Consider the following 15,971-nt stretch of genomic DNA (forward strand, 5'->3'; position numbering starts at 1 on the left):
TATGTTGCTTAATTATCTGTGTCATAACCTCAATTTGTGACTCACTATTAAATCTCAATTTGGTTTCCTGTGTTTTGGAGCTTTGAAAACAAATTCTTATTTTATAACTTTAACTTGGATCAGTATTTGAAAAGTGATAAAAAACAATTATTAATTTGACTTAAGTAGGAAACGCGGAGGTTATGTGAAAAACCATACCTACTTTACCAATGTCCATGCGGAATATACATAAATTAGATGTTCCAGGCACGCACTAGCCACCTCAAAGACCGTCAATCGCAAAATCCAAATTGATCTACGCGTATTCACTAAACAGCGCTGAGTAATTGTTTATACCGGCTAACTACTTTTCAATTCTGATTATACACGAAGTGTTTACCTTCGCCTTTATCGCTGGCTGATGTGCGATTTTAAATTAAACAAATGCCTCCTAGATTAATCTTGTCAAGTATATCGCTATCAGTGGTTTTGAAAACGAAAATTTGTGTCAAGATCGGTCGCAATTATTTTCACGTAAATACTTAAAAAAAGGAGGTACATTTTATTACTCCAGGCTAGTAATATTATTCGGATTTAGGTCTGGTAGTTCAGAGGCTAATATTTACATCTTCTCCTCTACCCTTAGGTTAGTTAAATTATTATCCACTTAGAACGTTTCCGGCATTTTAGTCACAGGTTTGGCTAGATTTTAACCACGTCATACGTCACTCAGTGAATATCATGGTGCAAAAAAGCTTCCAAAAATTAATGGTTGCTAAAAAATTATCGTGTGCAACACGTTGATAAATTTCTTTAGTCACTCGTTTATAAAGCACTCGCTCCGCTCATGGCAAATGAGTTTCGTGACTAAAACGGCATTTATCAAACTCATTGCATATTTTATCAAAATAAATAAGAACTAAAAGTTCAGATTTTCACGAAATTATATATTTTGACATGACAATTGTTTCGACAACACCATTTTGATAAGATGTGAAAATCTAAACTTTTAGTTCTTATTTATTTTGATAAATGGATTTTCATCAAGTAAAAGCCTCCTCAGTTCAGCATATTTTATGTTTCAATCTCGGTTTGAAAGGAAATTTCAAATAGGCAATTTAACGTTTCATTCCTGGCATAGACGATTGATTTTAACAGCTTCTTATTAGGGCCGTAATGCGATAGAAAGGTCAGCAAAGTGAACATGTTTCACTCCCCTCTGTGTTAGTATTATTGTTTTTCATTTTCCTGTTTTTCTCAATTAAAAAAAATATATGAAATTCTACAGTTGGTATTTTACGTTGTTTCTTATTTATTTATTTATTTATATTTCCAATCCACTCAATAGACAAACGCAGCTGTTATAGGAGATTCTACAATGTTATTTACAACTTTGTAAAGAGAAGCAATAGCAAAACAGATTCGGGTAAAATTTTAAGTTCTCTTCGTACGAGCAAAAGTGTCGTTATCCGTTGTATTTAAAGTTTTAATTATTAAAAAGTTTTTTTTGTATGCTTTCTATTCTGATGATATACTTACTATAAACAGGATTCCAAACTGTGAATGAGTATAGCCTTATCATGCTATTAGACACGATTATTACCTACTGATGTTTGTTAAACTCTTTGCTATATTTTTTAACAATAATTTCGATATGAGCCGCAAAGTTTAACTGTGAACCAAGAACAATTCCCAAGCCTTTTACTTGCTTAACTCTTTTCTGCAGTTTATTATCAAGTATAAAGTTAATGTCTAAAAAATTTTTCCTTATATCGACATTTATCAAGAATGAAGAATAATCTGTGGTTCCTGCAATAAGCAGTAAATCTGTCAAGATCGCTTTGAAGCTCTAATGCAGGTAAATGTGAACGAATCTTTTTTTTACTTTTAAATTATCGGAGAAAGAACCATGAATGGAAACAGGAAAACACAGGAAAACACCGAAAACAAATATATTAGAGAGTAAAGGGCCCAGATGAGTTCCCTGGGAGACATCCGAGGTAACATTTGCACAAAGAGGTTTTTTACCATTGACAACAACAAGCTGAGTTCTTTGTGTAATATAGCTTTGCAATGGTTGTCATCCGAGTTGGATGATCAAAAGCCTTGAAAAATCGGTATCCACAGCGCAGTCTCAAAACCATTATGCATGGAAAATTTTTTACAGTACCAAGTTTGTAAGAACTGAACTGAATTGTATATGGAAACCAAGTTGATTTGGATCTATGTCATTCTTTACCAGAAAAAACAACTGTGAAAAACCTTCACAAAGTGATATAAGAGAGAGACTTAAATTGATCGAAATATTCGATTTACAAGTCCATGAATTGAAAGTGTATACATACCTCTTTTTTGTCCCTCTTGTCAACCTTAACCGTCAACTCAACCCACTTTTGAAGATATTGCGTTGTGTGAAGATATAAAATATTATGAAAAGTACAACTTAACATTATATTCAAAATTTCAGTTTTTCTTTCTAAGAGTCGAATTCTAATAAATTTGAGCTAAAAATTAGATAAAGATTTTAATTAAAGAACGGAACCATCATTTCTGGCAGAAAAATAGAAAATTGAAATTTTAATTTTTTATAAATACAATTTTGAAAGGTAGTCCATGGGACAAAGATATAAGACATTATGCAAAGTACTAAGAAACTACTTCAACTTTGAAGGAAGCAGTAAATAAATATTAATTAAATTAACATTTTAATTAGATACTTTAATTATGCTTTCTGACAGAAAAATATAAAATTGGAATTTTTAATTTTTTTTAAGCACAATTTTAGAAGGTGTAAGACGTCATAAAAAGTATTTTAAAGCTAAACATTATGAAAAGAGTAAAGTAAGAATAGTAAATAATATTTAAATAAAGATCATGTAAACGTAAAATTCGAATATTTAATTTTTCTGAACACAACTTTGGTGAATATATAAGTCAATATGCAAAGTACCTTGAAGCGAAACTATACGTTCAAATTTTGAGGAATTCTGTTCCTTTTGAAGAAACAACTTCTAATTATTTTAAGGTAAGCAACAGCGGAATAATAATTAGAAATTATAATAAAACAACGGGACATGAATCAGCATTTTCAATTATAGAAATTAATGCAATTAGTTAGAAGAGCGGTTACTTTTGTGCACTTAGCAGATGGTAACGAGGTGAAGGCTTGTCTTCTAAATTTCGAATTTAACAATTTAATAAAAACAGTCTATCTGCAGAGGCATTGTTGCAAGTTGTGGTACATATTACAGTGCTTGTTTCATATTTAGTGATGGGTTAATAATAACGCCTTCTTTCGTTGCCATCGAAGGAGTTCCATAGCTACACGCTTCACTAAATGATCGTCACTGCAGTGACGATCAATTGGAATATCTCTGTACTACAAAAGAAAATTACGAGAAGTTTGATGAATTGAGCTTACTCGACTACCTCAAGCCTAACAGAAAATCCCAAAAAACGACTATCTGGCTTAACATTAGGTTGGAAAAACTGAGAGATTTTTAAAAATTTTTCTTTGTGATGGGGCTTGATCATAGATTTAGGTATCATTCATTCTTAGACTCCCGAATTTTTCCAATTTGATGTAAGTCTAATTTCAAATTTTATAGTAAAATAAAACAAAATGACGAAGTTCCTAAATAATATCCGCTAAAGAAGCAGTTTGCCAAATTCCTCTAAGCAAACCAAAATTATTGAAATTTTAATCATGAAAAATATAAAACCTAAATGTGTTAAACCAAAAAGATGCTTTATTTTGTCAGTATTGACTTGGACTTGGAATCAGTGGATATAGAATTATTATAGCTAATTATATTATTTAAATATGCAGGTTGCACAAAAAGGATCAGTTTGCGTTTAGAAATTTGTCTCTTGTAACAGAGGAGGGAGAATATTTTAAATGTTAATGTCTCTTGACATATTCTACCGATTTGAATATTTTTGGTTTCTTTTGAAAAAGTGCATTTTATGATCTATCAAGTTTTAGTTCTTTAATGGTGGTCATAAATATGTTAAGAAATTCAATTTAAATTTTTCTAAAAAATAGAAAAAAAGGTAACCGCAGCAGTTGTCGCCGTCTAGTTTGAACCAAAGGAGCAAAAAACGCTTGTCTTGTCTCATTTGCGGAGTCACGCCCACTGGTGATCGAATTACGAACTATACTCTAATAAACTCTGCTTAGACGCTTATTTGCTCAAATTTCTAGGACTTTCTTATAACTTACGCTTTAAACTTATGTTATATATGTGTATATGTATGTATATACATACTGAAATCACGTATGCTACATGCACGTCTTTTATTTACCGCACTCACTACTTCAACTAATACAATGTAAATATATAAAATTATTTGTCTCAAACTAGAAGTGTCAATTCAGCTTTATGTTGTTACCTCGAACTCGAAACCTTGACTAAGAATAATTTGCCGTAGTATTAAGTCGTTACGTTTAATTGGAAACCTTGACCAATTAACTTAGAGTCTCTAGGACTGTCAGAATATTTATTTGCATTAATGTACTCTTTTTGCGGATAGAGGTACTCATAATTTAATTAGCTGCTCAACAAAGAAAAAGACCACTTGAATTTCTCCTTCTCAAGAATACTTTGAACAGTTTGTTTAAAACTCATTTGTATGCGAAGGGGGAAATAGTTATTTCAAGCTGTACTACTCATAATTGAAAAAAAAAATTCGATAATTTGATACGCTTATAATTTTTTGGTGGCAAAAACAAACAAATATGAACCAAAAATTTAAATCAATAGTTAATTAATTCTTCTAATTCAATAATATAAATATTAAGCTACTCGAAATATAGTTATTGTGACATTAATAGCGAAGTGCCCCGAGGGCACAGCTGATTTTTATACTACAATAAAATATTGCTCCTGCCCTTAACTTTCTGATGATAATAATAATAATAGTAATAATAATAATAATAACAATGTAGCTGGAAAAAAGGTTAAAAGCATTTTAGTTACAGTGGAAAGCATAAGGAAGTAATCAGATATCTAGGTATAAAACTAGATAGGAACATGTCCATGGGAGCCCAAGTCAGAGCCGTAACAGCAAAAGCCAACAAGGTCTTGAACAATATCAGTCGCCTTTTACCAAAAGTGAATGGACCTCGTGAAAACACCAGGAGGATATTATGCTCTCCGTAGTTACTTTAATACTACTGTATGGTGCCTCAATATGGGAGCAAGCAATTGAGAAGAAAGTCTATAAAAGGACACTGAGTAGCGTTCAAAGGAAGGTAGCCATGAGAGTCTCCGTAGCATACAGAATAACCTCCAACAAGGCACTTATGGTAATAGCTAGGATCTCACCTATTAATCTCCTAGTTAAGTGTAGAGCCTGTATAGAGAAAAATGGACCAGAGGCTAAAAAGGAAGTAGAAGTAGAAGTAGTAATTCCAAGCTAATTCCAAATATTAGACCCTGGTTTGAGAGACGACACGGTGAAGCAGATTTCTTTCTGACACAAATACTCACCGGGCACGGGTGCTTTGAAGCCTACTTTTTAATCTGACCGAAACCGAGGAGTGTTTTTATTGCTTAAACGTGGATACGGTTGAACACACTCTATTTTTCTGCCTAAGATGGAACTTGCATCGAAATATAGCGGAGACAACCTAGTTGAAACAATGTTAGAGTCACCGACAAATTGGGACCATGTCTGCAAAATGACAAAGCAAATACTCTCTGCCAAAAGAAAAGAACGAAAAAATCTTATACAAGCTCGCCGGACTTGAGTCAATCGGAGACGTCAGCAGTTCCAAGAAGACAAAAGGGTAAAAGAGCGAAGGGTTTAGTCGGTCGGTGACTTCCGGTAAAAGCACCGACCCGAAACTATCCGGGCAAACAAGATCGCCATGAGCCAAACCCGGATGTCTGATTAATTAGCAACTAGAGAGACTAAAACAATAATAATAATAAATTTTATCACACAATCAACAGGTTACGCAAAAAAGAACGATTTACAGTGTATAAAGATTTTTTCAAAAGATATTGATTTAATCTTATTTGAAAAGACTTTTTTTTAAATAAAATTTTAATTATTTTTTAAATACGTATTTACCGAGATCAAATATAAATAAACTAGAATGAGAACTCGATACCCCACCAATGCAACGAATCGCTCTCTCTTGTAATAATTGTTACTCCGTCAGGAACTCGCATTGATTTTTATACCTATGCTTAAAAATTTAACACTCTCAGACTGAGCTACTGGACAATCATCTGCCTTCAAAATGAGACTAGGACATATGTTCTGAGGATACTGGAATCTTAAAAACGTTATGTTATCAGGACATAAAAGCAAACTAATACTTAGTTAACATGCATACTTAGTTAAATGACAATGACAGTATTATGAATTTGAAGAAGTATTTTCGACATGATTCATGTAGAATGTAAATAGGAAGAGATCCAAAACCGATTCGAGTAGGACACCTATACCAATTGCAAGTCTTTGGCTTGGTCACTAAAAATACTAACAAACTGCTTGCGGTCCTGCAAAACGAGTCTATCCAGCTAAGAACAATATCTGCAATTCCGTATGATGAGAACCTCCTCAAAAGAGTTCAGTGACCAATAAAATCAAACGCCCTATTGAGATCCCAACAGGGCACTCTCCCGATCATTAGATTACCGCAAAACGATGTCATTGCCATTATAGATGACATTGCACCGCAAAATCTAAACAGGTTCAAAAAAGTGCATTATTCCTCTCAAGAAAAAGCATAATCCTCTTAAGAAATTCAAATACTCTAAAGAAACTGATTGGTATTTAAACTGAACGATAATTTTCAACACTATACTTGCTACTTTTTTTTGGGTATGGGGGGGTGGAATTTACCCGTGCAAAACAATAAGTTTTATAATGTAGATTCAGCTATTACTGATTAAAAAATTAGGAAATTATCCGAATACCTCTCTTTTTTTTTCAGAAAATCAGTTGTATAATACATCCTCACTAAATGATACCATAAAATTTGAAAACTTTATGTCACTTATGTCTGTTTTCATTTTTTGTGTGATATATGGCGAATTTGTAAAGAATATTAAAAATATTTGAAACCTCGGCCAGAGATTAGTTGTTCGTGGACGCCGTGGTCATTGTCTTTGGAAAAACTGAAATTTTCCTTTTAATAATCAATTAAACAACGAGCCTCTTTTGGTAAACCTATCGCAATGAAAATTTAGCTTTTCATTTCGCATGAAAACTTTGTGATCGTTGTGTTATTAAACGGCAAAGAACGTGAACTTACTTAATTTGAACACCTTAAAAGCAAATCCCATCATAAGATATATGAACTTGATGTAAAATCGTTGGCAGTTGCAGAAATTCGGAAAAAAATAAAATTAACATCCAATTACGGTTTTATTTTTTAGGAGGATATTTTGTTGTTTCCAAGAATTCTACTATTATGTTGTCTTTGCAACTCTTGATCCAGTAATCCAGTTCTTAGAATTAAGTGCTCAAGAGGAACTTAGTATAAATATTCCAAGCCCGAGCCTGTAATTTGTCTATTCCTTATGGATCAATATGCATCATGATTTTGTTTCAGCAAGTTTGAATTATATAAAACCGACACAGAAGGAATCCAGAAGTTTTGTAAATAGTATTAAGTTTATTTTTGGAAATTATGTAGTTGCTAATTTGACTTTTAATAATTTTAGTTCAATATGTACCTAAACCAATAAATCGCATTAATTAAAACTTTAAACGAGTTTCAATAAAAAAAAACCTACTAAATGACACTTTGATCTGCTGACTCCTTTAGCAGGATTTCATCAAGAATTCTTAGCGAACACAAGATGATTTAGCAGCTTTGGGCTCACTTAACCGCTGAGAACCTATGCGAAAAAAGTTTCCCTTTCACACGAAGGAGAATTTCAAAGAAATGTGGGCCAAAATTCGGAAATGTCATTATACTCTATCCGAGGTATAGTTCTGCACACGACAAATTTGGTCATGACTTTCTTGGCCATAAACTGAGCAATAAGCCTATATTTTTATTCTAATAGTGTCAAGATCTTAGAAATTTCAAAATCATTTACGTTTTGCCATTATAGATATTATGTTTATCATCTGTTATGTTTAGACCGTGGGTTGAAGAGGAGAATAACGACCCAAAAAGAGAGTGTCAATCGAATATGTGCTGAAGGAGAATCGTTTTACGGGTAAAATTTTTATTATACTCGCATTTTTGATGATGGTAATAGAACAGATTCAAACTATACGGACTACTAATTTTAATTAATATGTATTTATTATTCATATAATAACAATTATGCAGTATAAAACACAACAGAATGTATTTATATAATTTGTGTTTCAATTTCTTTACTACCACCCTAGACCTACAGTAGTAGGTCTTTTCCTGAAGGAAACTTCCACTGTAATACTGTTCAAAATGATTAATAGATATAATTCGATTTAATTAATAAGTCTATAATTAAAGTAAGAATTGAATTTTTGAAAAAAATTGGTTTAATTTCCTCTCTCCTTTACTATTTACAAATATTTTGGTTAGTTTCACCATCCTGTTGGCTAATTCAGTGTCAGTTAAGCTCTGAAAAAACCAATAGGAAAATTTGTAAATAGTAGGCAATTTTATTTAATAATTATTACAATAACAGATATTTTCAAACAAAAGTTGGTTTTCGCATTTTCTTTACAGAAAAGTTATTACTTCCACGCATTTTCGCATTCAAACTATATTAATACTCATATTCAATAAATCCCAAGGAAGATTGCATTAAAAAAAAACATGCGGTGATTTGCTTGGAATATTTGAGAAAAACTTCTTTCTTTTAAAAAATAATTAATATTTTCAGAGAAGAAAATCTCAGAAAATTTGGATAATAAAAAAAACAAATCAAAATATCGTTTACTGAATTGGCTAAGAAATAAAATTAAAGAAAACCAGCAAAAAGTTGCGCAAAATAAAATAATACTTCTGATCTTATTTTCCAAAGATTTGGGCTTGCTATTCGATAGATCAACACCTGGATACTTCTGCTAGAATAAGAGATATTGATGAAGATCTTATAGATTCAGAACAATTTTGCCAACCAGTAGTCCCGAGGTAAACACAGAACTTTAAAAAAAAACATACCTTGTAGTAGCTAGAAAGTAAGTTATGTTATATGCGAATTTGGGTTTAGATTCAAAGTTGAGTTTAAGCAATAAATTCTACAGAAACAAAAGTTGAAAACTTTTAGAGTTTGAATGCAAGGGTTCATTTCTATTTGTAAATTTATTGTGGTATAGGCAACAAATTATAACAATTTTTTTCAATCTTTGTAGTATTTTTTGTTACTGCGTGAATAAAAAAACACTTTCAAAGTGCACGGTTAGTCATTATTAATCATTACCTTTTTCCACATTTACCAATTTTCTTTATTCGAATTACTTGAATTTTGGTCAAAGTTGCTCACTTTTCCTTCGAAAATTACTTATAAGTAATATACCTTTGGACTCCTTTGACCTGTTTGGCAATCCACATCAACCTGTTCTCCCCCGTCATTTTATAAGAGCACTAACGCGGACTATATAATTTGGCGAGCTAAAAATCACAATTTTTCATAAACTTGCTTTTATCAAACGGAAAACATCCTGCTGTAACCCAAAACCGAACCATTTTTATAGCCCATAAATTCGACAGGATATGAACTAATCTTTCGCAAACAGCGCTATTTTCTGGTTTTTTATTTAAAATTCAAACTAATTTATTGCACCAGGCAGTCACCTGCCTCCTTTACGTGACACTTTTTATCCGAATCATTTAAATCACTCTAAATCTTTTGAAGAAACTTACGCAAACAGAAATACTCCACGCTACGCATCAGAATAACTGAGTTTGATATACTTGAAAAGCAAAGGCAAAATTACAAAAATTGTCATAGAAAGCTAAAATGTTGTCATTTGGTCCAAAATGTAATTACTTACTAATTTCTGACACCCATTTAATATTATAAATACAGAAAAATTTTGCTCCTTATTTGGTTTGCATACAGATTTTACTGAGAGTGGAGGAAGCTAAGGATTTTATAATTTCTAAAGACACTATTTCAATCCGAATTCAATAGTTACAAATAAAATTGCTAGAGGGCGCAATCCCGGAAGTTTAAATTCTACGGTATAACTATGATACGAAATTTTCCAAAAACAAAGTTGAAGCCGCAGTTTGATATTGATTTCAGAGGCATTGTGAAAATTGCTGAAAACTTTAATTTTAGAAAATGGTTTGGTAAAGCATTACACGGAAATTTTCGATTTAATTTTATAGTTGTGTAAGTGTACTAATCATTCCAGTTGCACTATTTTAGAAGTAAAAAACTAATACGGCATGATTCTGCTGTTGCTGGCGTTAATATAAGAATTAGTCGTGAAACAGCATACGATCTATAGATTTCCATTTATATTACTAAATAGGAATTAGAAATATTGCATTACTCTCTCAAAGAAACAATTGGGTAAATAATTTAGCATACGGTAGCTTCCTTCCTTCCATCTATTCTAATTTTGGAGTTTTGCATGATTTTGAACTAGCGTAAGCCTCGATATAGTGGAGGAAAGCCCCAAAGTTGTGAATCCGTAAAAATAATTTTATTGAAAACTACGGTATTTGAATAGACCTTCATGTCTCCCTCGAAGAAACAATGGTATACTTAATTAAACGCATAGTAGCTTTCCCCACTAGCATCAGACTAAACTTATGTTAACTTTTTAAAATTTTCTAATACTATTATTAAAGTTAAAGCTTAGTTTGAAAACTTTCACTTAAATTTCCGGATTTTAATATCAATTCCCCGTTGTGTGAGTGAAACTTCTGATTCCTGATGAAACAAGAAAAGTATTTTATTTGCTTTTTTCTAAATATTTTTTAATATTTTGCTACTATTACATTTGTGTAACATGTGCTCTTATTTTTTACTCTATTGTATAATATAAACTGTACTTGGAAATTGCAAATTCACTCCAAGATTTTAGTGAACACTATTTTATAATATACAGGATGTTTCAGAATTTGGGACAAACATTTTGAGGGCATATTTATGAGTCAGGAATAAGTTATTTTTTAATTTGCTCTATTGACATCATCTTAAAACCCAACAGTGGCTTGCAAATGCCCACTTTTACCAATTTTGAATTGATCTGAAAAGAAACGTTTTATAGCCATAGTTTTCAATTAAATTTTGCAAAGTGGCTATGCCAAGATTAACCAACCCTGTTTTTTTCATATTTTAAATAAAAACACTAATATATTGTATTAAAAATTGCAATACAAGCAATACTGAATCAGAACAAGCAGTTGTCTTTAAAACAAAATAAAAAATAGCAATCGGTTACCTTTGGAAAATAAGAACTTCTTAGCAGCTGTATCACTAATTTTTCCTTTACATCGCATCAAAATTACTGGTCGTTAAATGAAAAACAAATTTTTAAAGATATTTAATAAGTAGAAGATTTATCAAACAAACACACACACACACTATTCTAGATAAAGGATATTGTCAACAGCGAATTATTAAATGAAAGAAAAACTTTGTGATTTTCAATCTCATCGTCTGGACAGTAGTAAACAAGATATGACAAAAAGGAGAATATATTACCAACCTTGAATAAACTGCAAAAGAAGCTAGAAGGAGATGACACCTAGATAATTAGTAGCTAGTAAGTTATATGTAAAATAGAATTTAAATACTGCAAAATTAACAAAAGGCAAGTGGTAATAGAATCTTATAGATTGCGTACTAGAAGATTTATTTAGCTTCTGGAAATTAAAAACTATATATCCGAAGACAGATGTATAATTTACCTTGATGAAACTTGGTTCCATTGACAGTATCAGACAAAAGCACCTTCAAATAAGGAAAATCGTATCACCATAAATCGCGCTTGATCAGAAGAATTTATTCCAAAGTGTAGCGAAGAATAGCAAAGACTCTTGGACTATTATGAAGCTACAGGAGCAAAACTTTAAAATCTAAAATAATCTGGATAAGCTATAACAGCTGCCTGCTATGAAAAGCACTAAATTCATCAAGTGTGTTTATTTTGTTTTATGTCCACCAAGTAAAATCAAATGTGGGAGCAAGAAATGATACTCCTACTTTTAGTTCGAGGGTAAAAAATTTTAATGAGAAATAGTTCACACAGTAATCTGCATAAGAGCGAGAATAGATAATTATAATACAACAATACAATACAAACAATACAAACAAACCTGAGAGTTTTTACTCCCTCTGCCATGAGGAGTATTAATAGTTAGTTATAATTCAAATAATGTATTTATATACTTCTAAATACATTGTTAATGTAATTGTAGTTTCAGTGAAATACAAAAAAATGTATTTAAAATAAATTGATTTACTTAAGCGCAAAAGTAATAGTATTTCTATTAGTAACTTTGAATGTAACTAATGTACCTGTTGAGAGCTGGTGCTTAATTAACCTTAATAATGACGTTAACTTTGCAACAGAATCAGATTTCAAATAAAAAACGTACTTATTTGGGTAACTATTGATACATGACAAATAACTAACTAAATTACAAAATACAAGTCGATACAATCTGCACGGATTTTTCAAATGGCTTTCACCGAACGGATCACGGAGTTTTGTAGAGTTAGATGTTTGTTGTTCGTCTTAATGATAACCTGGTTGGGTTTCTCAGGTCATCAGAGCGTTCACTACTTATCCAGCACAATATCCTCAAGTTTTTAAATTTACCGCCCACCAGTTGCGTTTCCCAGGATAGCAATCTAGCCCAACGTTTCTTTTCTAACTTTATTAATGATATGCCCACCAATATTTCAACTGAGATTCTGCTATTCGCAGACGACTCTACAGAATGACTTAACTACTCTGTTATCTCGGTGTGTGGAAAATGGCAGTCTACTTAATATTCAAAAATATGATAAGATTGAAGAAGATAGCACTAGAACTAGAAACTAGAACACTAAATTCAATTATGCCAAGGGACAGCGGGATGATTGTTGGGTTGTATGTTGATAGAAATATAAACTTTAACGTGCACATCGAGGTTGCATCCTTGGAGTACCGAAGAATAGTCAATGGGGAGTATTTCAAAACTATGTGGTAGCCTTATAGATTGCTTTTTTTTTCTTTTACTTTTCGATTCATGGATTTATTCAACACCAGTCTAGATTTATTTTATAAAAGTGATAATGTATACCTGATGGGTCAGTGATATCTGTTGTTCCTTCCTAGTCTGGCGCAGTCTCATGTCCAAATTGTTGTTAAAGAATTTTTATTGATATCATTTTCTCATTTCCTTACTTTTGATTGTCTTTATGTATATCTAAGCATATTTAATTCTTTGTAAAATTGATGGGTTGAAACATTGTTTTGTAATTTGACAGAATTTGTCTGTTAGACAATATTTAGTGTCGTCTTATGTTCTAGTGGTACTATTGTGATTTCACTATAAATAAACATGATATAATATTTTACCTTTGTTCACGCTTGTCGATTCGTATTAATTGGGTATTTTACAGTAGAGAGTAAAAATATATAAGTAATTGTCAAACCTGCTGCTCGAACTAGGCGATGCCGGCGACATTTTGTTGTAATAGTAGATTCCCGGAATCAACGCCCCTTTCTCGGACTCCGGAGATCCTTTTCCGTTGAAATTAATCAAAACTTTCTTGTCGTTGGTCAAGTCCATCGCGAGCCCGTCGGTCCGTCAGTAATATTTTCGCAAAGTCTAGCCGCCAAGTTCGGACGCTACCTTTTTGAACTATGCGCGCATATTATTCGATATTTTGCACCACAATCGGAATTATTAAGGTATAATTAATTTTCGAGTTGTCGCTAACGAGACCCGGCAATGAAATAAACGGAATCATAGCTACTTAGCGTACAAACGCAAATTGAATCGGATAGACGGTTTTCGAAAATAAAGGCGACTTACGCGTCTGACGAGGTTGTAAATTTTTCTTTTCTCTCGAGTAACGTGACTTCGTTATCTCCCGAATGTTTTTTGATTTCGTTGTGATTGTTTCGGCGCTGCATATGACCGATTTTCCCTGCAGTTTATTCGCGGGATCGGAAGTCAGCGCGGGCATGAAACATTTAAGGGTTTGTGTGGGGCTGTAATTATCAAAATATATAGAAACTCGTTCAAATCTGTAAAGCATATATACACACATAACATGAATAATAAAGATCCTTATTGTTGACTTCACAAGTGAATGAAAATCTAGATATAGAACTGAAAGAAATCATTGCAGGCACAGATCCAGAAATAAACAATATTGCTTTCGAAAAATCGTCACTGGGTGGGGCAAGTTCGTAGCGCGTGGCGCTAAGCAGTTTTTTATTATAAAAATAAAGAGCTTCGCGGTTTCGTGTGGTAAAGGGACGCATTGTTTTTCAATCGTGCTCATGCGGACCACTATGGAACTTTCGCAAAATCGACGTAATTTAATTGTCCCTGCACCCTATATAAAATGTCCTTTACATCTCGTCGAACTTCAAAGTTACAACAAACAGCAGTAAATATTAAAATTTGCACAAATAATAGCGTTGTCGAATGATATTTTTTCAAATATCTGACGTCCCCTGTATGATACAAGAAACCTGAAACTCTCCCTCGACACTGTTTATGATACTGTTGAAATAAAATTATCCCATCTTTAACGATTTTTCCATTATCACCAATAATTTATCCACAAAAACGGAAATTTTTAGGATCTTTTAGATTTTTTGCTCATAAACAACACACCCTGTATATGATGAAAACTATGTTTGAAGTAGAGGTTATAGCCCTAGATCTTCCACGTTTCCTCGTTCAATAATTTTTTTGAAAATAGTAAATGGTTTTCGAGAAAACAAGTTTTTTCTGAAACCATGCAGTGCACCATAATAATCAATGACGTCATCGCGTCTTGACAGCCCCCGAAATAACGATTTCAATATGCAGTTTATGTGATAGACAAAAAAACACAGATACAAAAATTGTAGCTCTTGATGAGATCTAATAGCCATATTTTTTACGATTTTTATTAGCGGCTAATAATTTACTCTGCAAAAGAACAATTTTCTAGTTCTTTTAGATTTTTGTCTAGAATTTGAAAACCCTGTATATAATCGAAAAAATGACTGAAATAAATGTTATTGCACTGGATCTGTGGTCTGCTGGTTAAAGAATTTTGCCGATCAGGTCAACGATTATGGAGGAAAACATATTTTTTCTACTCCCGTCTGTAAAATGCCTATTTACCCACCGATCTAGCGTGCGACAAGCGTCACTTTACCACATCAGTTTCGTTTCCCAGGAATCCGAGCCATTTCGGACATTTCCGGGATTTTACCGCACCGATTTGGAAGCGATCAGATGTTTTCGGAGATATTTGCCACGCTTTGGATTTTGACGTTTGTCAAATCTGACAGTCATGTCAGTGAATGTATTCGTGTTTTGCGAAAATGTACCCAAAAACTAACGGTCGTAGAAAAAGTATAGTGGGCAACACGTTCGGTAAACTTCTGAAATCACTCGTTTATTAAACACTGGCTCCACTCGTGTCAAATAAACTAGTGGGACAAATACCGTTTACCGTACTTGTTGTATAATATACTATTTCCAGAAGCTAAAATTCTCGGCTAAATTTTAAGTTGATATCTGCAACTTTAGGACACTTAACACATTTTTCATTTAACACGGAATATCGGGAACACCCTGCACAATAGTTGAAAACCTAAAATACAGTTTTTGCTGTTTAGGCGGGCTATATCGCAATATAAAAGAAAGTGAGATCTGATAGTTTTTCAGTAAAACCAATATATTTTTGAAAAATTGTCAACAATAAAAGTTTATGGAGCCGTCTAATCTGCGTCTTCTGGTTCAAGAATTTTTTCTTGAACCAAAATGGTCTTTTTTGTAGACACTTGCATAAGCGATTTTTATTTTTTTTTTAAATACTTCCCGATTCTCCAGCCCACCCATTTTCAATAGG

General features: G+C 32.5%; 1 protein-coding gene across 5 annotated transcripts in view; it reads right to left on the reverse strand.

Annotated features, from left to right (window-relative positions):
* LOC132699170 (G protein-activated inward rectifier potassium channel 3-like) overlaps nt 1-15,971 on the reverse strand; it is a 55,074-nt gene that overhangs the window by 25,732 nt on the left and 13,371 nt on the right. The window contains exon 1 of one of the 5 annotated variants that reach the window (XM_060665734.1): nt 13,545-13,885. The exons of 3 other annotated variants lie outside the window; for them this stretch is intronic. In XM_060665734.1, coding sequence (XP_060521717.1) covers nt 13,545-13,681 — 137 coding nt within the window. In that variant the 5' untranslated portion in view covers nt 13,682-13,885. Of the gene's footprint in view, nt 1-9,458; nt 9,519-13,544; nt 13,886-15,971 lie in introns of those variants that run through there. One more of the 5 variants, XM_060665735.1, reaches the window with a different exon arrangement.

The sequence above is a fragment of the Cylas formicarius genome, unplaced genomic scaffold, assembly GCF_029955315.1.
Source record: "Cylas formicarius isolate icCylForm1 unplaced genomic scaffold, icCylForm1.1 PGA_scaffold_3__17_contigs__length_32017465, whole genome shotgun sequence".
Classification (NCBI taxonomy): Eukaryota; Metazoa; Arthropoda; class Insecta; order Coleoptera; family Brentidae; genus Cylas; species Cylas formicarius.